This window comes from Pipra filicauda, unplaced genomic scaffold (assembly GCF_003945595.2).
Source record: "Pipra filicauda isolate LSUMZ 115617 unplaced genomic scaffold, ASM394559v2 scaffold205_size1947385_pilon, whole genome shotgun sequence".
NCBI classification, from domain to species: domain Eukaryota; kingdom Metazoa; phylum Chordata; class Aves; order Passeriformes; family Pipridae; genus Pipra; species Pipra filicauda.
In genome coordinates, this window is record NW_024104316.1 from 1387498 (window position 1) to 1413373 (window position 25876).

At 56.3% G+C, this 25876-nt stretch overlaps 4 protein-coding genes and 1 pseudogene across 4 annotated transcripts; 4 read left to right on the top strand and 1 right to left on the bottom strand.

The window, feature by feature from the left end:
• Positions 1-5568, bottom strand: LOC113985441 (C-factor-like). The gene is made up of 6 exons (XM_027716214.2): positions 5322-5568; positions 2863-2914; positions 1869-2059; positions 1372-1530; positions 988-1098; positions 1-295 (listed from the first exon to the last, which is right to left on the bottom strand). The coding sequence occupies exons 1-6, from the start codon at positions 5460-5462 to the stop codon at positions 182-184; spliced, it is 768 nt and encodes a 255-aa protein (XP_027572015.1). The 5' UTR covers positions 5463-5568; the 3' UTR covers positions 1-181.
• Positions 5569-12800: 7232 nt separating this feature from the next.
• Positions 12801-14837, top strand: LOC113985437 (annotated as a pseudogene).
• Positions 14838-16436: 1599 nt separating this feature from the next.
• On the top strand, positions 16437-18637 carry LOC113985439 (C-factor-like). Its single transcript, XM_027716212.2, has 6 exons — positions 16437-16636; positions 16993-17044; positions 17256-17443; positions 17765-17923; positions 18037-18156; positions 18437-18637. Exons 1-6 carry the CDS (start codon positions 16490-16492, stop codon positions 18548-18550), a joined length of 780 nt encoding a protein of 259 aa, XP_027572013.1. The 5' UTR covers positions 16437-16489; the 3' UTR covers positions 18551-18637.
• A 1238-nt stretch (positions 18638-19875) lies between these two features.
• Positions 19876-22200, top strand: LOC113985440 (C-factor-like). Its single transcript, XM_039380835.1, has 6 exons — positions 19876-20196; positions 20555-20606; positions 20818-21005; positions 21327-21485; positions 21600-21719; positions 22000-22200. Exons 1-6 carry the CDS (start codon positions 20050-20052, stop codon positions 22111-22113), a joined length of 780 nt encoding a protein of 259 aa, XP_039236769.1. The 5' UTR covers positions 19876-20049; the 3' UTR covers positions 22114-22200.
• Positions 22201-23487: 1287 nt separating this feature from the next.
• LOC120323174 (C-factor-like) lies at positions 23488-25810 on the top strand. The gene is made up of 6 exons (XM_039380872.1): positions 23488-23816; positions 24174-24225; positions 24437-24624; positions 24946-25104; positions 25219-25338; positions 25617-25810. The coding sequence occupies exons 1-6, from the start codon at positions 23670-23672 to the stop codon at positions 25728-25730; spliced, it is 780 nt and encodes a 259-aa protein (XP_039236806.1). The 5' UTR covers positions 23488-23669; the 3' UTR covers positions 25731-25810.
• The last annotated feature ends 66 nt before the right edge of the window (positions 25811-25876 follow it).

Consider the following 25876-nt stretch of genomic DNA (forward strand, 5'->3'; position numbering starts at 1 on the left):
TGGGAGAAGGTACTAATTGACTTTATTTATTAGCAAGGTGAAGGCAGGGATCACACTCTGTACACCCACCGAGTCCAAAGTAGGTTCCTTGCAGACCACAGAGGACTGAGCATCCTGGTGCTCCAGTGCAACCCAGGGAGTGCCCTGGCACCGTGGGGTCCCTCACAGGGACGGAGAGCGGTCACCAGGGGATGGCTTTACCTTCCCAGTTGAGCAGAGTCCCACTGTGCTTCTCGGAAAGGATTGGCAGCACAGACAGCAGCCCCCGCACGCTTGTGTCCACTGTCAGGTCAGCCTGCAATGGGCACAAGAAGACACCACTGTCATTCCAGGCCATCCACCAGCACCCACTGGACTCATGAACATGGGCAGCAAGGCTCCTTCCACCCAGAGTGAGCAGAGAGCCACAGGAGCTGGGACAAGCCTGCTATGTGGGAGGATGGTTGGGTATCTGTGTGCTCACTGCCAGCTTGGATGGAGGTGGCTTGGGCTGGAAAGCCAGCCAGAGGTTTAACCAAAACAGACACAGAGGAGATCCCCACTGCAAGTGGGATGCTATGTGCAGGCTTCTCAAAACTCCAGTGCTGCAGGGACCACCCCCACTGCAAAACAGGGATCCTGCAGGATGCACAGAGGCCTCGTGGACCTGCAGCTCCTTGAGGAAGGGGGCACAGGATGGAATGGTGCTGCTCTTCTCCTCCTTGCTCTGTCAGATTCAGTTTCTCTGCAGACCTCTAGGCTGCCCAAAGCCCCTTTCCCCCCTGAAGAGGTTTCCTGCTCACCCTGGATACGTGCTGTGGAAATATGCTATTTCCCAGGCAGCATCACATGTTCTGCAGCGGCCCACCACACGTGTGGGCAACTTGGAGAACCAAGAGGCAGCTCATTTTCACATGGATGCCTTCTCCCAAGAGCCACCCTGTGAAGTCTTGTAGGCTTGGGTCCCACCCATGGGTTCCCCTCTCGACCTGCTCAGCCAGAACCCACCTCCTGGGTGCCCATGTCCGTTTTCACCCATCCGGGGTGCAGTGCCACGCAGAGGATCCCGGCTTCCCCGTAGGTCAGAGCCTGGCACATGGTGAGCATGTTGAGGGCAGCCTGGGGGAGAAAGGAAGCATCAGCCACGGGCAGCAAAAAGCTCCAGGTTCCCTCCCCTGTTGCTGAGGGAGAAAAAGCAATGCCAGGTCTTCGAGAGACATTGTGTGTCTCCCCTGGGTGGGCACGGAGATGCCACAGGAGCTTGTGCAATTCTAAGCGTGGATCAGTCCCTCCATCTCACAATCTCAGGTGCTTCCCTGAGATCAGGCCTGGCAAGGGGCAGCTCTGCCTCCCAGCAAGCTCAGGAGCAGGGGAGGTTGCCAGCCTCCCTACCTTGCTGCAGCGGTAGGAGATGACAGGCGGAGAGAAGGAATCGGTCGTTCTCTTGATGGAGCCCATGGCAGTGGAGATGTTGATGATGGCTGCCTTGCTGCAACTCAGGCCCTTTGCTTTGCTCTCCTGGGCAGCCTTCTTCAGCAGAGGCAGGAATGCCTGGGGAGAAGCAAACTTGTGGGACACCTGTGTCTCAAGCCAGCCCCACTTATGGCAACCATGACCCAGAGAGGAAGAGGAAGATTGGTGGGAAGCCAGGAGAGCCTGGGTGTTTTCCTGCAGTGGCCCTGCCTGCTCCCAGTTAGCCCAGCACAATGCAGGAGGGCTACAGAGGGCTTGGGCTGGGAGGGCAGCCCTAGCACTGCCCCCTCCCTCCTGCAGCCCAGGAAACTTGGCAAAGCCCTCCAAGATATCTGTTGTGACCACGGACAGCCCGGGATACCCTCAAGCTGGGCCAAATTCCGTGGTGAGCTTCATCCCCAGAGCTTCACCCGTACCTGGGCCATCAGCATTGGCCCCACTGCATTGGTCTTGTAGGTCCTGACCATGTCCTCAGCATCGACCGTGTCCAGCGACGCCGTGGGGGTGTAGATGCCAGCGTTGTTTATCAGCAGGTTCAGGCCCAGGCCGTTCAGCTTCACCTCCACGATCTTCGCCGCCTCGGTGATAGCAGAGGGATTTGAGACATCTGCAGTGGGAGAGAGTGGAGTCTGAGAGCCGTGGGAGGGCTGGGGGGAAAAGGGAGGTGAAGGTGCTGCCGAAACAGCCGCACATCCTGACCCGCGCGGCTCTTCCACCCGTGAGCACCAGATGGTGCTGTGAAACCAGCTCTGAGCATCCTGGCATATCCCAGCTCATCCCAAAACTGCCTCCTCGGCCCCACCGCCAGCAGCGGAAGGTCCTGCCCCGGGGCAGCCCACCGGGCAAAGCCCACCATGGGGGCAAAGCGCTGCTGTGACTCCCGTGCTGGCTCAGCTCCCAGCAGACACCACCTCCGAAGTCCACGCCTGAGCAACTTCTGGAGAACCCAGGGCAGTCCTGGCGGGGACAGGTCCCCAAGGGAGCTGTGCTGGGACCTGCTGTGGGATAGGGCTGTAAGGTCCTACAGCTGCTGCCCAGGCTCTGGGCTGATCACGCAGCGTTTCCACAGGAGCTGCTTTTCTCCCAGAGCCCTCTTAGTCTTGGCTGGGACTTGGTATCAAGGCAGTTCAGCTGCATGGCAGAGCAAGGATGTGGCCACTTGGCTGGGTGAGCCAGAGGCTGCACGGGATGGGTCTCAAGAACATCCTGGTCCTGTGGCCATGGAGCAAGAAGGCTCGAGGGAATGGAGTACTGAGGCAGAGATAGGTCTGGACTTTTGGCAGCAGGACTTGAAGAAGCTCTGAAGAACTGGATCTCCGTGTACAACCAGAAGGGAGGGAGGGAAGGAGAAATGGGCCAAGCGTGGCCAGCAGTCATGAATTTACCAGCTCAGAGACAGAGCGCACCTACCCAGCTTCACAAGAACCAGGTTTGGGTGTTTGTTTGCCAGGTCTCTCAGCTCCTACAAAAAGAGACACGGAAACAATCAGCACAAGGCAGAGACGATGCCAAGCATCATCCTGGGGCACCAGTGATGGCCCACCCTGAGGGAAACATCTTCCAGATGTTTCTCAGCACTTCTGAAGTGCTGGGCTGGGGACCTGCCTTGGTCCCCAGGCTTCTCCTGGGCCTCATAAAGCAACGTGCATGTGCACAGAGCACAACAGGGCCTCAAGTGCAAGATCCTGCAGTCACTCTCCCAAAGGGTGTATGTGCACAGCCCAGCCAGAGCCACAGCAGAGGATGACAGCAAACCCTGAAGGACCAGCTCACCCAGGAAATTATGCAAACTGTCTGGGGATACAGCCAGAGGTGTCTCCCAGAGGCTGCTGGAAGTGAGGTGGAGGAGGAACAGCTGAGAGTGCCAGCATCAGATTTGACCTTGGGGGAAGTTACGTCTGGATCCAAATAGTCCAATCCCAGGCCCACTCTGCTCTGGACACTGCACCCCACCCACTCAAGTGAAATGAACCACTCTGCACATTTTTATTGATGGTTTTCACCAAATGTGGATATTGGGAGGAATGGGTTAAAAGCGGAAGACTGTGGAGGAGGATTGTAAATCATTCAAGTGACCTTACAGCTGGGAATAACCCTTGATAAACCATGTGAACAGCAGCTAGTGATCTGCAAGCATGGATCTTAACAGTGCCTGTACCTCTGTACTCTACCCAGGGTTGTCAGGGATCCCCTGGTTAGTGAGATAACAGAAATAAATTAACTCTTTATGTTTCAGCCACGGATCGTCCTGGCTGCCTGCCTGTGCCTACTCACACAGTGGAGGATTCAGAAGCTCCTTACAAAAAAGGAAACTTTACAGTCTCTAGAAGCTCTTTGCTCTGAGCCTCCTTCAACTACAGCAACTTCCAGGCAACAGAACCCAAACCACCATGGATTACTTTTAGAACTGAAAAATTCTTCCAGACACACACACAGAGAATGCTGCAGGAGAAACACAAACTGGCGGTTTCTTGTGAGAGGACCTGTCCAACCAACATGGAGAGGGAGAGCTGCTGGCACAGGCTGTGGTCCACCTTCACTTATCTCTGGGTTTCCCCACCAGACCCCATGTTCCCACATTAGCCCTGGGCACAGGAAATGATGGAAAATCCATCTAAATGCTTTGTGGCGGCCAACAGATGTTTCTCCTCCCCTGTTTTGTCCAGCTGCTGGCCTCAAGAGTCTCATACCATCTCAGCATGAGCTTCAGCCACCCCACCACCAGATCCAGGCACAAAGGGGCAGGAGGAACAATGTGGCCCCAGCCTGGTGGAGTCACACTCTACCCTCGATGTGCTGTGGCAAGTCCCTGATCTCATCATTGCTTGAGTCCTGCAGGTTGTGGGCGGAGAGAAGAACAAGGCAAAAATAAGAGACCTGACCTAGCTTTGACCCAGCCAACTTGGGCACCAGCAGCAGCTGGGCAGCCCTGGCTTGGCAGGGTGGATTCTCACTGTGCCAGGATTACTCCTGAGATGGAGTAATCCACACATGCAAGAAGATGCAACAAACAAATCAGCTGGAGCCAGGATCTATCAGAGAGCAAACTTCTCCCTGCTTGTATTTCAGTGGGACACAGCAAGCAGAAGACTGAAAAGCTGGACCTAAGGGAAGCTGGAAGCACAGGGAAGGCTTTGTAATTCCCTGCAGAAGGAACACGTGTGAGTCTCTCCTGTCAGGGTTGAGCAACTACAAATGCTGAGTCATGGTGAGTTTGTTACAGGGCAGCCAATCCTAAGGTATGTTTATAAAGGAACACCAATTATAAGGCAACATGTATGTTACACCGAGGATCATAAATGTCAGAGATCGGTTGCAATAAAGATCCTGTCCTGTTCTGTCCCTCTCCTGGTTTGTTGCTTGGAACTAGACTGTCTGTGTATTCTTATTATTGACCGCCGCAACAACGACACTCTCCCACTTTAGGGAAGTGGGAAGCAGGAGGAGGGGAATCCCACAGCTCCACGGGCCACCAGTTTTGCAGATGCCAGGTTTTGAATCCCCAGGTGTTGAATCCCCAGGGTTTGCAGAGCGCAGTGTGACGGTTCAGCCGGAGCAGCACCGCTGCCGCTCCCCCCTCCTCACCCAGCCGCAGGCACTGACTCAGCCCAGCTCCGGCCGCGCCCGCGGCGCACGGGCGAACCCTTGGCACGGGAGGGCGGGTCGGGACACCTCCGACACGGCCCAAAATAGCCCAGCGGCCGATTCTTCACCCGGAGCACTTCAAACGACTTCCACCCGGGGCAGGGCGCGCTGCGAACACCCGGTGCCCGCGGCAGCAGCAGCAGCGAGCAATGTTCACTGTTCACTGTTCGCTGGTCGCTGCCCGAGCGTGTGACCCGTTCGCGGCACCCCCTGCCCGCACTGACCTGGGCCCGCGGCCCCTCGGGGTCCCGGCAGGTCGCGAAGATCCAGGCGGGGGGTCTGGGCGACCCCAGCAGCTGCTTGACCAGCTCCAGCCCGATGCCGCGGTTGGAGCCCGTCAGCAGCACCGTCCGCGCCGCCGCCATCGCCGCCTCCCCGGCCCGCCCCGCACCGCCTCCCGACCCCGCTGACCGGGACCGGGGTGCCCCGGCCACCGGGGGCGGGAGGGCAACGCCTGAGCTGCGTTTTTGCCTTCCCAGCTAATATTCAGTACAAACACACCAAGCGCATCCCAGCCCTGGCGTCCCCGCGGGGAGGAGCGATGCGCGGGGTGGGGGGGTCGGGGGTGCTGAGGGGACCCCCATCTCTTCCCAAGGGTGGTGTGCGAGGCAGAGAGCTTGCAGAGGTTCTTGGGTGGTGTCTTCAACACCTTAAGCACGGTAACCTTTATCGTAGATAAGGGTAAAAAAAAAACAAACGACCATAAACCTATTTAGCACCGGAAGGTACCAGTCCCTTCACAGCTGTTTTTATTGCCTGCCCAGATATGCACCTGATTTGGCTCTTTCCCTGAGCATCAGATGCAATAAATTTGGTAACTAAATAGGGCCATAAAGATCTTCAGAGGTTGGAGGATCTCCAAGAAGGGCTAAGGGAGATGGCGTCATTCAACCTGGGTAAGACAAAGCTCCAGGAAGATCTTGGAGCCCCTTCCAGTGCCTAAAGGGTCTACAGGTGAGCTGGAGAGGGACTTTGGATAAGGGCATGAATTGACAGGACAAGAGAATGGGTTCCAACTGACAGAGGACAGGGTTAGGTTGGATAATAGGAAGAAATCCTTCCCTGTGAGGGTGGTGAGGCTCTGGCACAGGTTGCTCTGAGAAGCTGTGCCTGCCTTGGAAGTGCCCAAGGCCAGGTTGGACAGGGCTTGGAGCAACCTGGGCTAGTGGAAGGTGTCCCTGCCCATGGCAGGGGATTGGAATGAGATGGTCTTTAAGGTCCCTTCCAACCCGAACCATTCTGTGACTTAGACTGCAGTTGGGGGTGCAGCTGTTTTGGGAGATGTTTTCTTCTTATTTTTGCTGCTAAGTGTCAGGTACCTGGTTCAACAGTTGTACCAAAGGTGTAGTTAAGGAGGAAGGCAAGGAAAAATTTTGCTGGCATCTAGGGGTGGGAAAACAGGGCTTGAGAGGAAAAGGGAATACAGAAGAGAGACAATAAACATCACCTGGAGGACAGTGTCTGGAAGGGGCCTGCATATACCAGCCCTGCTGCCAGCCTGGGGGTGGGTGTTAGTGTTTTATTTTCAGCTGTTATATGGACAGCCAGATGCACAAACAACATTAAAATCCCATTAGGGTGAGCACATAATCAGGAGCTCAACAGCAAAGTAATGACTGAGCAACCCTGGTGCACCTAAGGATCATTTATTTCTTTTGCTTATTTTCATCCTTGCTTGACAAACACTAGACAAATCATCTCTAAATGAAACTAAATACTTATATCAATGTAGTGGTAGCAGGTGATTTGTGTTAACTTTATCCTTCTCCATGGTTGAGCCTCTGCTCCCCAGTTTAGTTTGGGATATTAAAATGCTTTGAGAACCTTTTTTTGTAGATATGTACAGAAGTTGGGATTTAATAAAAATCTTCGAAAATACTAATAAATAAACTAAAAAGAAGAACCTCTCCTTATGGCAGATATTTGGATTAAAGGTCCCATTCTCCTTTTGCTGCCTCCTTCTGTGCAAATAAGGACTGGGCTACAAACAGTCACGGTGAACCACACTGTGGGATGGGGGTTTTGGCCACCTCTTCCACACAGATCCTGCACACTGCAGGCAAATTGCACTGACAGGCTCTTCCTAGGTGCTTGTTTCAAAAAGCTTTGGACACAGGGATCCCCCGTGATCTGCTGTGCAGAAACGGTTAATGGGCAGCCACAGCTGAAGGCAGGAGGGGCCTGTTCTGAATGCAAATGTGACCCGTGAAAGGAAGGCAGCTCGGAGCATCCTGCAACCGAATACTTCCCGCTGAGAGCATTGCTCGACCAGCTTTTGTGCTTCTGTTCCCATATAAAATAGGGGATTATCGATTCTTTGAAAAACCTTGTTAGTGAAGAGTTGAGAGGCTTCCAGAAGGTCATAATAAGAAATGCAACCAAAAAGAAAAAAAAACAACCCACCCAGCCAAACAAACAAAAAACCAAACCAAAACAAAAAAAAAAACCCAAAGCTTACCCAAGTGCATTGGGAAACTCCTGCTGCCTGGTAAAGCCTGAGTCAGATATTCATGCATTTTAAGTGCTTGAGAGTATAAATCATAGAATCCTAGAATGCTTTGGGTTGGAAGGCACCTTAAAGATCAACTAGTTCCCACCTCTCTGCCATGACACGTACCACTAAACCTCTGTAAGAATACAAAGAAATATTTGAGTTCACTTAGCTAAAAATCTAAACTAGTCATTCCTGTTATCAGCTCGTTGATCTTGTAATTCGATTAAAGTTTCCACGCTGTAAAAACCAAAATACATGTGGGCACATGTCCTTTGCACTGAGCCGATGGATCCATTGTAAGTGCTGCTTTAGTCACTGGAATTAGAAAAAAAATGTAGTGAGAGGGAGAGGGGGAAACAGAAAAAAAAAAAAAAGGCAAGTAACTTTTTCCTTCCCTCTTAACAAATACAGTTTGAAACCAGAAGGAACAGCTATGGAAAGTTTTAATTTCTGCTGATAAAATATCAATGCAGCCTGTTTTACACGAGCAGCGTGCAGTCCCCACAGCTACTTACAGAACAGTATGAATTTTTGCTGTTCACAGACTGCATTTTTCTGCTCAGCTCTGTGGGCAGTAGGTCACATCATCTACCTTGTCATGACATTTTGGAGTAGCAGGGGGCTCAGCTTTTAACTTCTCTGCAGGAAGTGAATTTTCAATAGTTCCTTATATGCTTTTTAATTTAAAGATTGTACTGTTAAGATTGTACTGTTAAAGATCCACTGTTTCATGATGAAATGTCTTTCCTTAATAAGACAATGATTTTTTTTTTCAACTTGATTCCTAAATTAACATCTGCATTATTACTGTATTTGTTCTTAAACTAACACATACCTCCTTTTCTCACTTTAACACGTGGATGTCAAACCAAGCCAGTCACAAGCTGGTCATTTAAACCTTAGTGTTCCTGAGATGGAGCATAACTGTCACACACAACAGCCTGTGCTCAGCCATCCCTGTTAGCAAATGTGATGGTGGGAAAGCAAATTTGTCTTGCATGGTAGTTCTGAGGTCCCTCTTCATGGAATTGTGCTGAAGCAGGAAGGATAACCCATCCCTCTATCCTTAGAGAGTGGCAGAAAAGAAGGTCAGTGGGGATCTCTGGTGTCCCCATGGGTCCTGGCAATGCAGTTCTGTCCTTGTGGTCAACTGCCAGTGCTGCCAGCACGGCTGCACCCAGGTAGCTGAGGCACCTTGACTGCTTGAACATCCCCAGAAAAGAGGTTCTGAACTCAGTGTGAGGCCCCAGGCTGGCAGTGGGTCCCAGTGCTGTGGCCCAAGGGAGTTTGAGTGGAGATCTGGGCATTTTAAATCTGAGAGTCATAGAATCACAGAATGGTTTGGGTTGGAAGGAAGCTTAAAGACCATCCTGTTCCAACCACCCTGCCATGGGCAGGGACACCTTCCACTAGACCGGGTTGCTCCAAGCCCCATCCAACCTGGCCTTGAACACTTCCAGGGACGGGGCAGCCACAGCTTCTCTGGGCAACCTGTGCCTCACCACCCTCACAGGGAAGGGTTTCTTCCTATTACCCAATCTTACACTGCCTTCTGTCAGCTTGAAGCCGTTCCCTCTTGTTCTGTCACTCCATGCCCTTGTCCAAGGTCCCTCTCCAGCTCTGATATAATGCAGGTGTAACCTGGATCAGTCTTCTTGGAAAACAGCAAAGCTGTGACAAAGGGGCCATGGGAAACCCTGCCTGGGAGCTGCAGTCAAGCTCAGGCTCTCACCCCTAGTCCCTGCATTCTTTTGCAATGGGATGTCACTAGTCATGAAATCACATCATAAAATCACAGAATGGCTTCTCTTGGAAGAGCCCTTACAGATCTCGTAGTTCCAACCCCCACTAGATCACTAATCCTCTTTAGCCCACAAGAAAATGAGTCAGGGCGGGTGGGAGCCTGCCCAGCTTCACTTTCAGTGCTGGGTCTCACCCCACCCTTTGATCAGTGGCTCGTTCATCACCACCTATTGATTCTTAAGCAAGTGACTAATACGTGTCCCAAACAGATCTGAATGCCTTTTGGAGCAAATCTGCTTGATAAATAGAAGCCATTTTGTTCTTATTTGCGGTAGATTAAATGTGCTAAAGCTAATTGTGCCACACCCCCCCTCCCCTGGCAGGCAGAGAAAAGCGTGTTCCCCCGTGCTTCTGTGAGCAGCACTGTCGTTGTGCAATCACCCCTGTGAGTGTGAGCACACCTGGGCTTGCAGCAAATGAGGCAGGACAAGGCGTGACTGGAAAACTGGCTCCCGGGTCTCCTCGGTGTGGAGATGTGGAAAACACCCCGAGGTGAAATTTTCAGCTGCCTGGGGGGTCATGGGAGAGGAGTGCACAGTGCTGCCCCTGTGCTTGGCGCTGGAGAGGCTGCACCTTGAATCCTGTGTCCAGTTTTGGGCCACTCACAACAAGAAGGACATTGAGGGGCTGGAGCATGTCCAGAGAAGGGCAGTGGAGCTGGGGAAGGGTCTGGAGCACAAGTCTGCTAAGGAGCAGCTGAGGGAGCTGTGAGGGCTCAGCCTGGAGGAAAGGAGGCTCAGGGGGGGCCCTCATTGCTCTCTACAACTCCCTGAAAAAAGGGTGTAGCCGGGTGGGGGTTGGTCTCTTCTCCCAGGTGACAAGAGGAAACGGACTCAGGTCATGCCAGGGAATGTTTGGATTGGATATTAGGGAAAAATTCTTCACGAAAAGGGTTTTCAAGCATTGGTGCGGGCTGCTCAGGAAAGTGGTGGTGTCACCATTCCTGGAAGTGTTCAAAAAGTGTGTGGGTGTGGCATGTGGGGACCTGGTTTAGTGGTGGAATTGGCAGTGTTAGCAGAATGGTTAGGCTCTTGGTTGAGCTTGGAGGTCTTTTTCAACCCATGATTTTAAGGACTTTAATGCTCAGTTTAAGGCTTGGACCATGCAAGAACATTTCAGAGCAAAGGAACAATCGGAATCCCCTCTTAGGGGCTGGTCTGAGGTCCCTTCCAGAGGCCTGGGGACAGCAGCAGCCCTTGTGACAAGGCTGGGCTGTAAGGCAGTGAGGCTGGTTGCTTTCCTCTCTGCCTCTTTTTGCCAGGTTGGACTCTGATTCCTGGTGAAGCAGCACTTGTTTAAACTCTAATAATCTATAATGCAGGGTTGGGCCCCACAGCAAAGTCAACATTATAAAGTTACAACTCCAAAACAATTAGATGACTACACAAATGTAGTGACACAGCAAAACCAGGAGACTTCAAAGGTTAATTGTTTGGTTTCTGGTGCCATCTGGTTCTGAGGCACTGTGGAGCTTTCAAACAGGCTGTGGGTGATGGCCTCATCCTCTGCCTAGAAGAAGAAAACCATATAAAGTCTGTTTGGAGGAGTTGAGCTCTGGTGCAAATGGCATCTGTTGGAGAGTATAGTTGAGATCTGTGGTCATTAAAAGGAAAGACTGAAATGATCTACAGGAGCCTGAATGCCAGTCCAACCATCTGGGGGTTCCTCAGTGAGAGATCAGTCTGAGACAGAAGCTGAAAATCCCAGAGCTTTGTACTGCTGGTAAGTGGTAGGAATTCACAAGGCAAAAGGATTCTCTCAACCCAATGCAGAAAATTTGAGGTCTCATTAACCTCAGGAAAGAAAACAGGAGAAAAAAGTGAGTTGTATGGAACTGAAGGAGAGGCTGAGGAAGGGAGCAGAGAGGAGATGCGTGACCAGCTCACCATACAAGCTGTCGAGGCACAGGAGGGAAGGAGCTGGTTGCTGCTGTCGTGTTCCCTCAGAGGAGTGTTTTACCCAGAAGCTGGATAGCACAGCACTGGATGGCCATCGATGCCAAAGCATCTGCTGGTGCAGACAGGACTGTGGGACCGCAAAAAGGGACACTGCCATGAAAGAAAAGCAGTACAACAGAGAAGGGTCAAACCCCAGTCTTGGTGGCCGTGAGGTTGTCCAAGTGACTGAAAGGTGTGTGAGTGCTTAATGTGCTGATATTGTACCTGTATGCAAAGTCTTATGAATAACAGGGGAGCAACTAAGCCAATACATTAGCAGGGAACATTTTCCACAAGTTCCCGGAGGGGAAACACTGGTTACCACCTGCCAGCAGAGATTATTTCCCATTTGCCATGCCAAAAAGCACGGTGTGTTGGTGTGCATTTCTGTCACGTGCACTGGGCTTTATCACCAGGACCAAGCAAACAAAATGGTAAGTTTTACTCCGTGTGTGAGGGGAAATGAACAGCTGCTGGCAAAGCTTGCTATGGGAGGAGAAGGCTGGGGCTGCCACCAACCTGCCTGTTCCAGGGTACAGAGGGAATTTACAAAGCCCCACAGAGCTGGAGAGAGATGTCCACGCCAGATCCGACTGGCAATGCAGGAATATCAAAGGGGTTTGCTATCCCATGCTGAGATGCTGTGATGGGATGCGCAAAATGCAGTTTTCTCTCAAACAGGTCCATGGTGATGTTGTTTTAGCACCACCACAGCAGAAACTGCCAATTTATGTGGTAACAGCCCAGCAAAAACGAATCAGAGATTTGTTGTGATTTGTGGCATGTATCTACTTGCAAAAAAAGTCCTTAACACACTGCTATTTGGCAAATCATAGAAACAATTGTAGAATGGTTTGTGTTAGAAGGGACCTTACAGCTCATCTCATTCCACCCCCCTGCCATGGGCGGGGACACCTTCCACTAGCCCAGGTTGCTCCAAGCCCCATCCAATCTGGCCTTGAACACTTCCAGGGACGGGGCAGCTACAACCTCACTGGGCAACCTGTGCCAGGGCCTCACCACCCTCACAGGGAAGAATTTCTTCCTCATACCCAATCTAACCCTTCCCTCTGTTACTTCGAAGCTGTTCCCTCTTGTTCTGTCACTCCATGCCCTTGTCCAAAGTCCCTCTCCAGCTCTCTTGGAGCCCCCTTAGGTACTGGAAGGTCCTCTACAGTCTTCCTGGAGGCTCTTCTTCTTCACACTCAACAGCCCCAACTCTTCCAGCATGTCTCCATAGCAGAGCTGCTCCAGCCCTTGCATCAAGTGATTTTTGCCTTTAGGTAACTAGGACAGGCTCCCAGCCAGGATCTGTGTCCTGGAGCAAAAAGACCTGGAGATGTTGCTCCTCCTGGAGAGGAGCCGAGGATTGGTGCAAGCCCTGAGGGACTGGGGTGTGTCTGTGAAATATGCTGTCAGGAAACCTTAGAGAGCTGAGGAAACAACACTGGAGCAGAGGGAGAAGCAACATGGGAGAGCTTTGTGTTCGCTCTGTGCTGGTGACTGGGGCAAACAGGGGCCTCGGCCTGGGGCTCGTCCAGCATCTGCTGGGGTTGCCAAAACCTCCGCAGTGGGTGTTTGCAACCTGTCGGGACCCCAAGGGACAGTGAGCACAGGTGAGGCCGGGCTGGGAGGCAGTGGCTGTGCTGGGGGACGGGAGTGCTCAGTGCCAGGGTGGAGGTTGGAGCTGGGAGGGGGTTTGAAAAGGGTTAGAGCCACGTTGGGGCAGCTGCAGCATGGGGCAGCTGGGCAGGGGTGTCCATGGGAGCAGCTGTGCATGGGATGTGTGGAGGGCACGGAGGTACGTGGTGTGTGAGGGAGACACGGAGCACTCCCCGTCCATTGGGACTGGGGCAGCTGGAGCAGGGTGCTGGGCACAGGCTTAGACTGGCTTTGCTGGGAGAGCCTTTGCAGAGCTGTTCCAGCCTGTCAGTGCCAATGTTGTGACCTCTCTTGCAGGAATTACAGAATTTGGCCTCCAAACATCGCAACCTGGTCATCATCCCTCTTGGTAGGTTCCCTCTTGCCCTAGTTCCTCTGGCAAATGCCTGGGCACTCATCACAGCTCTGAGAACCCCACATGGGAGGGAGCTGTGGGGGGCACATTCCTGGGGGGACATAGGGGGCTCCAAGTCACCACAGGGACACTGACCTTCCCTATGTCGGCTCTGCAGAAGTTGCCAACCCTGCCAGCATCAAGGCAGCTGTAGCCAAAGTTGGGGAGCTCCTGGGAGGCTCTGGGCTTAACCTTCTCATCAACAATGCTGGAATTGTCAAGATAACCTTGCTTGAAAATGAGACACTGGAAGACATGACCGAGATTTACAACACCAACGCAGTTGGGCCTCTGCTGATGGGCCAGGTGAGACCCTCACCCAAGCTGGGCTGTCCTGGGGGAGCATGAAGGGCTGGTGGGAGGGGGGGTCCTGCTTCCACTCTGGAGCCTGATGGGCTCTCAGTTGATGAGAAGCTTGTGGAGCCATGGGCTGGAGCTCAGGAGCTGGAGCCTGGCAGGCTGGGGCAGTGGGGAGAGAAGGGAGAATGTTCTGATGCTGGTGCCAGTGCTGCCCACTGTGGAAGGAGCTGGTCCTCTCCCCTGGGCCACATCCATGTCTCCCCTGTCTCCTCTTCCTCCTCACAGGCGTTCCTGCCCTTGCTGAAGAAGGCTGCCCAGGGGAGCCCGGGCTCAGGGCTGAGCTGCAGCAAGGCAGCCATTGTCAACATGTCCAGCATTGGCGGCTCCATCAGTTCTCTTTATGCTTGGGAGGAGATGCAAGTTACCTCATACCGCTGCAGCAAGGTACTGTCACACTGTGCTGGGGACAGATTTACTTCCCCTGCCCTGACACAGCTGCAGGTCCCCTTGAAGCCCCCCCTCCCCTCCCACCACCATCCCTGCCCTGTCTCCCCACAGGCTGCTCTGAACATGCTGACCAAGTGCCAGTCCCTGGCATACAAGGAGCACGGCATCCTCTGTCTCGCTCTCCACCCTGGCTGGGTGCAAACTGATCTGGGCAGCTCCGCTGGACACACGGTAGGAATTCCATTCCATGAGAGCCCCATGTTGATTTTCCACAGGTGGAAACTACTGCCCTGATCTCCTGCCCTTGACTTCCCTCCCTGCCCAATCCCTGCCAAGGCAGGTCCCCCTGTCCTGGTCCCCGGTGCTGGGTTCCCTGCTCAGACCCCCTGTCCAGGGTGTCCCAGGTTTTCAGCTTTGCCCTTGCACTGGAGCAGCTCCTTCCCCCAGCCTTGGCTGCTCCCTGGCCTCGGGCACAGGCTGCCTCTCCCCTTGTGCCCCACAGCCCCCCGTGACGGTGGATACCAGCGTGAAAGGGATGCTGAAGGTGCTCTCCTCCCTCTCTGAGAAGGACACCGGCACCTTCCTGGACTGGGAAGGGAAGGTCGTGCCCTGGTGAAATGCCAGTTCAGGATTCTGGCAGCCGTGGGGACCTTTGTCGCTGCTCCCACCTGCCCCACATCCTCAATAAAGCTCTGTGAGACCACCTGGCTCTGCCATGTGCTGCCAACTCTCTGGGCAGCCTCTTCCCAGATGTCCCACTCCTCATCCCACAGCTGCCACCCGACCCACAGCTGCCCTTGGCACCCCCCTGGCTTGCAGCCTACAGGTCCCATGGCACCGTAACCACCCTCTGGAGACCTCTCCTCTGGGAGGCACCAGAGAATCCAGAGCAGAGCCCCTCTCCTGAGAGAGAGAGATCTTCCAAGCCCCTGGAGGGCTGGCTTTCCTCCTGCCCAGCTGCAGGTTCGGGTGCCTGAGGGGCTGGTGGTCACAGGGACCAGCTGCCCTCTCCCCTCAGCTGGGGGATGCCACGTTGCAGGTGGGACAGACGGACGGACACGCTGTGCTCGGGCAGCACACAGCACACAGCACACAGGAGTGTGTGCTGGGTTGAACGGGAGGGTTGAGACTGAGGATGGGGAGACGGAGCAGGGAGACATCAGCTCCCAAAGTTTACAGAGGTGGGGAACTGCAGTGACAGTTGTGGGGTGGGGAAGGGGAGAGAAGCTGCTTGCCAAGCCCTTCTCTTCTTGGAGCTCCACAGCCAAGCACCTTGTCACCATGTTCTGGGCAGCCTGGAAGAGGCACAGCCCTGCCAGCACGACCCGGGGTGCGGGTGGGCAGGAGGGGGCCCATTTCCCAGGCAGAAAATGGCTGTGGAGGTGGGAAATGGGACTTGGGCCCTGGGCAAAGCATCAGCACGACCTGCCTGGAAGGCTCAGAACCAGGCAGGGGGTGCCCCCATGGCCTTTCCCCCTCCACGGGCACCGTGCACGGCAGAGCGTCCCCAGCACCTCCCCTGGCCCCTCACCTTGCTGGCACGGTACGGGTACATGGGGGCCTCCGGCACCCCGAGGCACAGCCCGAGGGATGCCAGTTTGGTGGAGATGTTGATGGCCGCGGCCCTGCCGCAGCTCAGCCCCTCCTTCCCTGTGCCCTTCGCCACCCGCTCCAGGAGCGGCAGGAATTCCTGAGGCAAAGACACCGATGCTCTGGTCAGGCCTGACAAGCCCCCAGCTTGTGCACAGCTGGAGTGCAGGGCCAGCCCTTGGTGCTGTGCCGGCCATGCAGGTCCCCATCCTTCCCCCAGGGGACTGGATCCACTGGCTTTCCTCCACTCCACAGATCTTTGACTTGACAATCAGGGAATGGGCATTGGCTTGGAAGAGGCAAGAGCAGGGCAGAGAATGTCTGCTCGTGGCCATCTAAGGCACAACCTGGCTCAGGGGACCTGGGAAGGGGGTGAGATCAGCCTCTTCCCTGTGCACTGTACGTCTGATTTGGAAAGCCAATCCTGTGAAATGTCAAACCTACCTGAGCCATGGAGCTTTCCACATCCCTTCCTTATACCACTCCCTCCCTCCTCACTCCCAGCAGCTTCCCCTGGGATATGGCACCAGCTTTCCCAAGGCCATCAGAATTTGCCTGAAAATGCCAAGTGACTTTTACCCTTTGGAAATGAAGATGGGCTCCCAGCCATGATCTATATCCTCTAGTTTGAAGGTCTGGAGAAGCTGTACCTGGATCCAAGGGTTGGTGCAAGCCCTGAGTGGGTGGAGTGTCCATGGAAAACATTATAAGGAACCAATAGGGAGCTGAGCAAACAGTGTGAGCTGGAGCAGAGGGAGAAGCAACATGGGAGAGCTTTGTGTCCGCTCTGTGCTGGTGACTGGGGCCAACAGGGGCATCGGCCTGGGGCTCGTCCAGCATCTGCTGGGGTTGCCAAACCCACCCCAGTGGGTCTTTGCAACCTGTCGGGACCCCAAGGGACAGCGAGCACAGGTGAGGCTGGGCTGGGAGGCAGTGGCTGTGCTGGGGGACGGGAGCACTCAGTGCTGGGGGAAATTGGATGTGAGAGGGGGTTTGCAAAGGGTTGGGGCTGCAGCTGGGCACCCACAGCACAGGGCAGCCGGGCTGGGACACTGTGGGAGCAGCTGTGCATGGCGCATGTGGAGGGAACAGTGGCACTTGGTCCTGGAGCACTCCCCATCTGTTGGGTTCAGGGCAGCCGGGTCAGGGTGCTGGGCGTGCTGTGGTTGAGAGTCAGATGTGGAGTGACACAGGTTTGCTTGGGAAGGGCTGAGCCTCTGTGCAGCCCCTCCTGCCTCTCTGTGCCCACACAGTGCCCTCTCTTGCAGGAGTTACAGAATTTGGCCTCCAAGCACCCCAACCTGGTCATCATCCCACTCGGTAGGTGCCCCGAGGTGGGGAACCTGTGCCCCAGGTCCTCTGGCGAGTGTCCAGGCACTGGGCACACCCAGAGAGTTCTGTGCTCGAAAAGAGCTGTGCCAATGGGCTGGTACCTGTGGGGGCAGTGGGCAAAGCCATCTCTGGGGAACAGAGTGGGCTCCAAGCCAGCATAAGGACATGGGCAGTAACCTCCCCTTCCTTGGCTCTGCAGAAGTCTCCGACCCCGCCAGCATCAAGGCGGCTGCAGCCAGAGTGGAGGAGCTCCTGGGGGGCTCAGGGCTGAACGTTCTCATCAACAATGCTGGAATTGCAAAGCCAATTTCACTTGAAAAGGAGACACTGGAGACTATGACCCAGATTTACACCACCAACACGGCTGGACCCCTGTTGTTGGGACAGGTGAGTCCCAGCAGTGCAGCATAGCTCCAGGGAGCCTCCCTTCCTGTGCCCCTGGCTCTCCAAGCTGGACATCCCAGAGGGTGTGAAGAGCTGTTGAGAGGGTGTCCTGCCTCCCCTCTGGTGCCCAGTGGGTTGTCCAGTGATGAGAAGCTTGTGGAGCCATGGGCTGGAGCTCAGGAGCTGGAGCCTGGCAGGCTGGGGCAGTGGGGAGAGAAGGGAGAATGTTCTGATGCTGGTGCCAGTGCTGCCCACTGTGGAAGGAGCTGGTCCTCTCCCCTGGGCCACATCCATGTCTCCCCTGTCTCCTCTTCCTCCTCACAGGCGTTCCTGCCCTTGCTGAAGAAGGCTGCCCAGGGGAGCCCAGGCTCAGGGATGAGCTGCAGCAAGGCAGCCATCATCAACATGTCCAGCATTGCTGGCTCCATCAGTTTTCCTTATACTTGGGAGGAGGTGCTTTTTACATCGTATCAGTGTAGCAAGGTACTGTCACACTGTGCTGGGGACAGATTTGCTTCCCCTGCCCTGCCACAGCTGCAGGTCCCCTTGCAGCCCCCCTCCCCTCCCACCACCATCCCTGCCCTGTCTCCCCACAGGCTGCTCTGAACATGCTGAACAAGTGCCAGTCCCTGGCATATAAGGAGCACGGCATCCTCTGTCTCGCTCTCCACCCTGGCTGGGTGCAAACTGATCTGGGCAGCTCCGCTGGACACATGGTAGGAATTCCACCATGGTGGCTCCATCAGAGCCCTGTGTTTATTTTCCACAGGTGGAAATTACTGCCCTGATCCCCTGCCCATGACTTCCCTCCCTGCCCTATCCCTGCCAAGGCAGGGCCCCCTGTCCTTGTCCCCGGTGCTGGGTTCCCTGCTGAGACCCCCTGTCCAGAGTGTCCCAGGTTTTCAGCTTTGCCCTTGCACTGGAGCAGCTCCTTCCCCCAGCCTTGGCTGCTCCCTGGCCTCGGGCACAGGCTGCCTCTCCTCTTGTGCCCCACAGCCCCCTCTGACGGTGGATACCAGCGTGAAAGGGATGCTGAAGGTGCTCTCCTCCCTCTCTGAGAAGGACACCGGCACCTTCCTGGACTGGGAAGGGAAGGTCGTGCCCTGGTGAAATGCCAGTTCAGGATTCTGGCAGCCGTGGGGACCTTTGTCGCTGCTCCCACCTGCCCCACATCCTCAATAAAGCTCTGTGAGACCACCTGGCTCTGCCATGTGCTGCCAACTCTCTGGGCAGCCTCTTCCCAGATGTCCCACTCCTCATCCCACAGCTGCCACCCGACCCACAGCTGCCCTTGACACCCCCATGGCTTGCAGCCTACAGGTCCCATGGCACCGTAACCACCCTCTGGAGACCTCTCCTCTGGGAGGCACCAGAGAATCCAGAGCAGAGCCCCTCTCCTGAGAGAGAGAGATCTTCCAAGCCCCTGGAGGGCTGGCTTTCCTCCTGCCCAGCTGCAGGCTGGGGTGCCTGAGGGGCTGGGGGTCACAGGGACCAGCTGCCCTCTCCCCTCAGCTGGGGGATGCCACGTTGCAGGTGGGACAGGAGGGTTGAGACTGAGGATGGGGAGACGGAGCAGGGAGACATCAGCTCCCAAAGTTTACAGAGGTGGGGAACTGCAGTGACAGTTGTGGGGTGGGGAAGGGGAGAGAAGCTGCTTGCCAAGCCCTTCTCTTCTTGGAGCTCCACAGCCAAGCACCTTGTCACCATGTTCTGGGCAGCCTGGAAGAGGCACAGCCCTGCCAGCACGACCCGGGGTGCGGGTGGGCAGGAGGGGGCCCATTTCCCAGGCAGAAAATGGCTGTGGAGGTGGGAAATGGGACTTGGCCCCTTGGCAAAGCATCAGCACGACCTGCCTGGAAGGCTCAGTCCTGGCCACGGCCCTGCCGCAGCTCAGCCCCTCCTTCCCTGTGCCCTTCCCACCTGCTCCAGGAGCAGCCGGAATTCCTGAGGCAAAGACACCGACGCTCTGGTCAGGCCTGACAAGCCCCCAGCTTGTGCACAGCTGGAGTGCAGGGCCAGCCCTTGGTGCTGTGCCGGCCATGCAGGTCCCCATCCTTCCCCCAGGGGACTGGATCCACTGGCTTTCCTCCACTCCACAGATCTTTGACTTGACAAACAGGGAATGGGCATTGGCTTGGAAGAGGCAAGAGCAGGGCAGAGAATGTCTGCTCATGGCCACCTGAGGCACAACCTGGCTCAGGGGACCTGGGAAGGGGGTGAGATCAGCCTCTTCCCTGTGCACTCTGCGTCTGATTTAGAAAGCCCATCTTGTGAAATGTCAAACCTGCCTGAGTCATGGAGCTTTCCACATCCCTTCCTTATACCACTCCCTCCCTCCTCACTCCCAGTAGTTTCCCCTGGCTTATGGCACCAGCTTTCCCAAGGCCATCAGAATTTGCCTGAAAATGCCAAGTGACTTTTGCCCTTTGGAAATGAAGATGGGCTCCCAGCCAGAATCCGTGTCCTGGAGTTTGAAGGTCTGGAGAAGCTGTACCTGGATCCAAGGGTTGGTCCAAGCCCTGAGTGGGTGGAGTGTCCGTGGAAAACATTATAAGGAACCATTAGGGAGCTGAGCAAACAGTGTGAGCTGGAGCAGAGGGAGAAGCAACATGGGAGAGCTTTGTGTCCGCTCTGTGCTGGTGACTGGGGCCAACAGGGGCATCGGCCTGGGGCTCGTCCAGCATCTGCTGGGGTTGCCAAACCCACCCCAGTGGGTCTTTGCAGGCTGTCGGGACCCCAAGGGACAGCAAGCACAGGTGAGGCTGGGCTGGGAGGCAGTGGCTGTGCTGGGGGACAGGAGCACTCAGTGCTGGGGGGAAATTGGATGTGAGAGGGGGTTTGCAAAGGGTTGGGGCTGCAGCTGGGCACCCACAGCACAGGGCAGCCGGGCTGGGACACTGTGGGAGCAGCTGTGCATGGCGTATGTGGAGGGAACAGTGGCACTTGGTCCTGGAGCACTCCCCATCTGTTGGGTTCAGGGCAGCCGGGTCAGGGTGCTGGGCGTGCTGTGGTTGAGGGTCAGACGTGGAGTGACACAGGCTTTGCTTGGGAAGGGCTGAGCCTCTGTGCAGCCCCTCCTGCCTCTCTGTGCCCACACAGTGCCCTCTCTTGCAGGAGTTACAGAATTTGGCCTCCAAGCACCCCAACCTGGTCATCATCCCACTCGGTAGGTGCCCCGAGGTGCGGAACCTTTGCCCCAGGTCCTCTGGCGAGTGTCCAGGCACTGGGCACACCCAGAGAGTTCTGTGCTGGAAGAGAGCTGTGCCAATGGGCTGGTACCTGTGGGGGCAGTGGGCAAAGCCATCTCTGGGGAACAGAGTGGGCTCCAAGCCAGCATAAGGACATGGGCAGTAACCTCCCCTTCCTTGGCTCTGCAGAAGTCTCCGACCCCGCCAGCATCAAGGCGGCTGCAGCCAGAGTGGAGGAGCTCCTGGGGGGCTCAGGGCTGAACGTTCTCATCAACAATGCTGGAATTGCAAAGCCAATTTCACTTGAAAAGGAGACACTGGAGACTATGACCCAGATTTACACCACCAACACGGCTGGACCCCTGTTGTTGGGACAGGTGAGTCCCAGCAGTGCAGCATAGCTCCAGGGAGCATCCCTTCCTGTGCCCCTGGCTCCCCAAGCTGGACATCCCAGAGGGTGTGAAGGGCTGTTGAGAGGGTGTCTTGCCTCCCCTCTGTTGCCCAGTGGGTTGTCCAGTGATGAGAAGCTTGTGGAGCCATGGGCTGGAGCTCAGGAGCTGGAGCCTGGCAGGCTGGGGCAGTGGGGAGAGAAGGGAGAATGTTCTGATGCTGGTGCCAGTGCTGCCCACTGTGGAAGGAGCTGGTCCTCTCCCCTGGGCCACATCCATGTCTCCCCTGTCTCCTCTTCCTCCTCACAGGCGTTCCTGCCCTTGCTGAAGAAGGCTGCCCAGGGGAGCCCGGGCTCAGGGCTGAGCTGCAGCAAGGCAGCCATAATAAACATATCCAGTACTGCTGGCTCCATCGGTTCTGCTTATCCTTGGAAGGAGGTGGTTTTTACCTCGTACCGCTGCAGCAAGGTACTGTCACACCATGCTGGGGACAGATTTACTTCCCCTGCCCTGCCACAGCTGCAGGTCCCCTTGAAGCCCCCCCTCCTCTCCCACCACCATCCCTGCCCTGTCTCCCCACAGGCTGCTCTGAACATGCTGAACAAGTGCCAGTCCCTGGCATACAAGGAGCACGGCATCCTCTGTCTCGCTCTCCACCCTGGCTGGGTGCAAACTGATCTGGGCAGCTCCGCTGGACACACGGTAGGAATTCCACCATGGTGGCTCCATCAGAGCCCTGTGTCTATTTTCCACAGGTGGAAATTACTGCCCTGATCCCCTGCCCTTGACTTCCCTCCCTGCCCAATCCCTACCAAGGCAGGGCCCCCTGTCCTGGTCCCGGGTGCTGGGTTTGCTGCTCAGACCCCCTGTCCAGGGTGTCCCAGGTTTTCAGCTTTGCCCTTGCACTGGAGCAGCTCCTTCCCCCAGCCTTGGCTGCTCCCTGGCCTCGGGCACAGGCTGCCTCTCCTCTTGTGCCCCACAGCCCCCTCTGACGGTGGATACCAGCGTGAAAGGGATGCTGAAGGTGCTCTCCTCCCTCTCTGAGAAGGACACCGGCACCTTCCTGGACTGGGAAGGGAAGGTCGTGCCCTGGTGAAATGCCAGTTCAGGATTCTGGCAGCCGTGGGGACCTTTGTCGCTGCTCCCACCTGCCCCACATCCTCAATAAAGCTCTGTGAGACCACCTGGCTCTGCCATGTGCTGCCAACTCGCGGGGCAGCCCCTTCCCAGATGTCCCACTCCTCATCCCACAGCTGCCACCCGACCCACAGCTGCCCTTGGCACCCCCATGGGTTGCAGCCTACAGGTCCCATGGCACCGTAACCACCCTCTGGAGACCTCTCCTCTGGGAGGCACCAGAGAATCCAGAGCAGAGCCCCTCTCCTGAGAGAGAGAGATCTTCCAAGCCCCTGGAGGGCTGGCTTTCCTCCTGCCCAGCTGCAGGTTCGGGTGCCTGAGGGGCTGGTGGTCACAGGGACCAGCTGCCCTCTCCCCTCAGCTGGGGGATGCCACGTTGCAGGTGGGACAGACGGACGGACACGCTGTGCTCGGGCAGCACACAGGGAGTGTGTGCTGGGTTGAACGGGAGGGTTGAGACTGAGGATGTGGAGACGGAGCAGGGAGACATCAGCTCCCAAAATTTACAGAGGTGGGGAACTGCAGTGACAGTTGTGGGGTGGGGAAGGGGAGAGAAGCTGCTTGCCAAGCCCTTCTCTTCTTGGAGCTCCGCAGCCAAGCACCTTGTCACCATGTTCTGGGCAGCCTGGAAGAGGCACAGCCCTGCCAGCACGACCCAGGGTGCGGGTGGGCAGGAGGGGGCCCATTTCCCAGGCAGAAAATGGCTGTGGAGGTGGGAAATGGGACTTGGGCCCTGGGCAAAGCATCAGCATGACCTGCCTGGAAGGCTCAGTCCTGGCTACGGCCCTGCCGCAGCTCAGCCCCTCCTTCCCTGTGCCCTTCCCACCTGCTCCAGGAGTGGCCGGAATTCCTGAGGCAAAGACACCGATGCTCTGGTCAGGCCTGACAAGCCCCCAGCTTGTGCACAGCCGGAGTGCAGGGCCAGCCCTTGGTGCTGTGCCGGCCATGCAGGTCCCCATCCTTCCCCCAGGGGACTGGATCCACTGGCTTTCCTCCACTCCACAGATCTTTGACTTGACAAACAGGGAATGGGCATTGGCTTGGAAGAGGCAAGAGCAGGGCAGAGAATGTCTGCTCATGGCCACCTGAGGCACAACCTGGCTCAGGGGACCTGGGAAGGGGGTGAGATCAGCCTCTTCCCTGTGCACTCTGCGTCTGATTTAGAAAGCCCATCTTGTGAAATGTCAAACCTGCCTGAGTCATGGAGCTTTCCACATCCCTTCCTTATACCACTCCCTCCCTCCTCACTCCCAGTAGTTTCCCCTGGCTTATGGCACCAGCTTTCCCAAGGCCATCAGAATTTGCCTGAAAATGCCAAGTGACTTTTGCCCTTTGGAAATGAAGATGGGCTCCCAGCCAGAATCCGTGTCCTGGAGTTTGAAGGTCTGGAGAAGCTGTACCTGGATCCAAGGGTTGGTCCAAGCCCTGAGTGGGTGGAGTGTCCGTGGAAAACATTATAAGGAACCATTAGGGAGCTGAGCAAACAGTGTGAGCTGGAGCAGAGGGAGAAGCAACATGGGAGAGCTTTGTGTCCGCTCTGTGCTGGTGACTGGGGCCAACAGGGGCATCGGCCTGGGGCTCGTCCAGCATCTGCTGGGGTTGCCAAACCCACCCCAGTGGGTCTTTGCAGGCTGTCGGGACCCCAAGGGACAGCGAGCACAGGTGAGGCTGGGCTGGGAGGCAGTGGCTGTGCTGGGGGACAGGAGCACTCAGTGCTGGGGGAAATTGGATGTGAGAGGGGGTTTGCAAAGGGTTGGGGCTGCAGCTGGGCACCCACAGCACAGGGCAGCCGGGCTGGGACACTGTGGGAGCAGCTGTGCATGGCGTATGTGGAGGGAACAGTGGCACTTGGTCCTGGAGCACTCCCCATCTGTTGGGTTCAGGGCAGCCGGGTCAGGGTGCTGGGCGTGCTGTGGTTGAGGGTCAGACGTGGAGTGACACAGGCTTTGCTTGGGAAGGGCTGAGCCTCTGTGCAGCCCCTCCTGCCTCTCTGTGCCCACACAGTGCCCTCTCTTGCAGGAGTTACAGAATTTGGCCTCCAAGCACCCCAACCTGGTCATCATCCCACTCGGTAGGTGCCCCGAGGTGCGGAACCTTTGCCCCAGGTCCTCTGGCGAGTGTCCAGGCACTGGGCACACCCAGAGAGTTCTGTGCTGGAAGAGAGCTGTGCCAATGGGCTGGTACCTGTGGGGGCAGTGGGCAAAGCCATCTCTGGGGAACAAAGTGGGCTCCAAGCCAGCATAAGGACATGGGCAGTAACCTCCCCTTCCTTGGCTCTGCAGAAGTCTCCGACCCCGCCAGCATCAAGGCGGCTGCAGCCAGAGTGGAGGAGCTCCTGGGGGGCTCAGGGCTGAACATCCTCATCAACAATGCTGGAATTGCAAAGCCAAGTTCACTTGATAAGGAGACACTGGAGACTATGACCCAGACTTACACCACCAACACAGTTGGACCCCTGTTGTTGGGACAGGTGAGTCCCAGCAGTGCAGCATAGCTCCAGGGAGCCTCCCTTCCTGTGCCCTTGGCTCCCCAAGCTGGACATCCCAGAGGGTGTGAAGAGCTGGTGGGAGGGTGTCCTGCCTCCCCTCTGGTGCCCAGTGGGTTGTCCAGTGATGAGAAGCTTGTGGAGCCATGGGCTGGAGCTCAGGAGCTGGAGCCTGGCAGGCTGGGGCAGTGGGGAGAGAAGGGAGAATGTTCTGATGCTGGTGCCAGTGCTGCCCACTGTGGAAGGAGCTGGTCCTCTCCCCTGGGCCACATCCATGTCTCCCCTGTCTCCTCTTCCTCCTCACAGGCGTTCCTGCCCTTACTGAAGAAGGCTGCCCAGGGGAGCCCGGGCTCAGGGCTGAGCTGCAGCAAGGCAGCCATTGTCAACATATCCAGCATTGGTGGCTCCATTGCTTCTGCTTCTGCTTGGGAGATGATCCAAGCTAGCTCATACCGCTGCAGCAAGGTACTTTCACACCATGCTGAGGACAGATTTGCTTCCCCTGCTCTGCCACAGCTGCAGGTCCCCTTGCAGCCCTCCTTCCCCTCCCACCACCATCCCTGCCCTGTCTCCCCACAGGCTGCTCTGAACATGCTGACCAAGTGCCAGTCCCTGGCATACAAGGAGCACGGGGTCCTCTGTGTCGCTCTCCACCCTGGCTGGGTGCAAACTGACATGGGCAGCTCTGCTGGACACACGGTAGGAATCACCATGGTGGCTCCATCAGAGCCCTGTGTTTATTTTCCACAGGTGGAAATTACTGCCCTCATCCCCTGTCCATGACTTCCCTCCCTGCCCAATCCCTGCCAAGGCAGGGCCCCCTGTCCTGGTCCCAGGTGCTGGGTTCCCTGCTCAGACCCCCTGTCCAGGGTGTCCCAGGTTTTCAGCTTTGCCCTTGAACTGGAGCAGCTCCTTCCCCCAGCCTTGGCTGCTCCCTGGCCTCGGGCACAGGCTGCCTCTCCCCTTGTGCCCCACAGCCCCCCGTGACGGTGGATGCCAGTGTGACAGGGATGCTGAAGGTGCTCTCCTCCCTCTCTGAGAAGGACACCGGCACCCTCCTGGACTGGGAAGGGAAGGTCGTGCCCTGGTGAAATGCCAGTTCAGGATCCTGGCAGCCGTGGGGACCTTTGTCGCTGCTCCCACCTGCCCCACATCCTCAATAAAGCTCTGTGAGACCACCTGGCTCTGCCATGTGCTGCCAACTCGCGGGGCAGCCCCTTCCCAGATGTCCCACTCC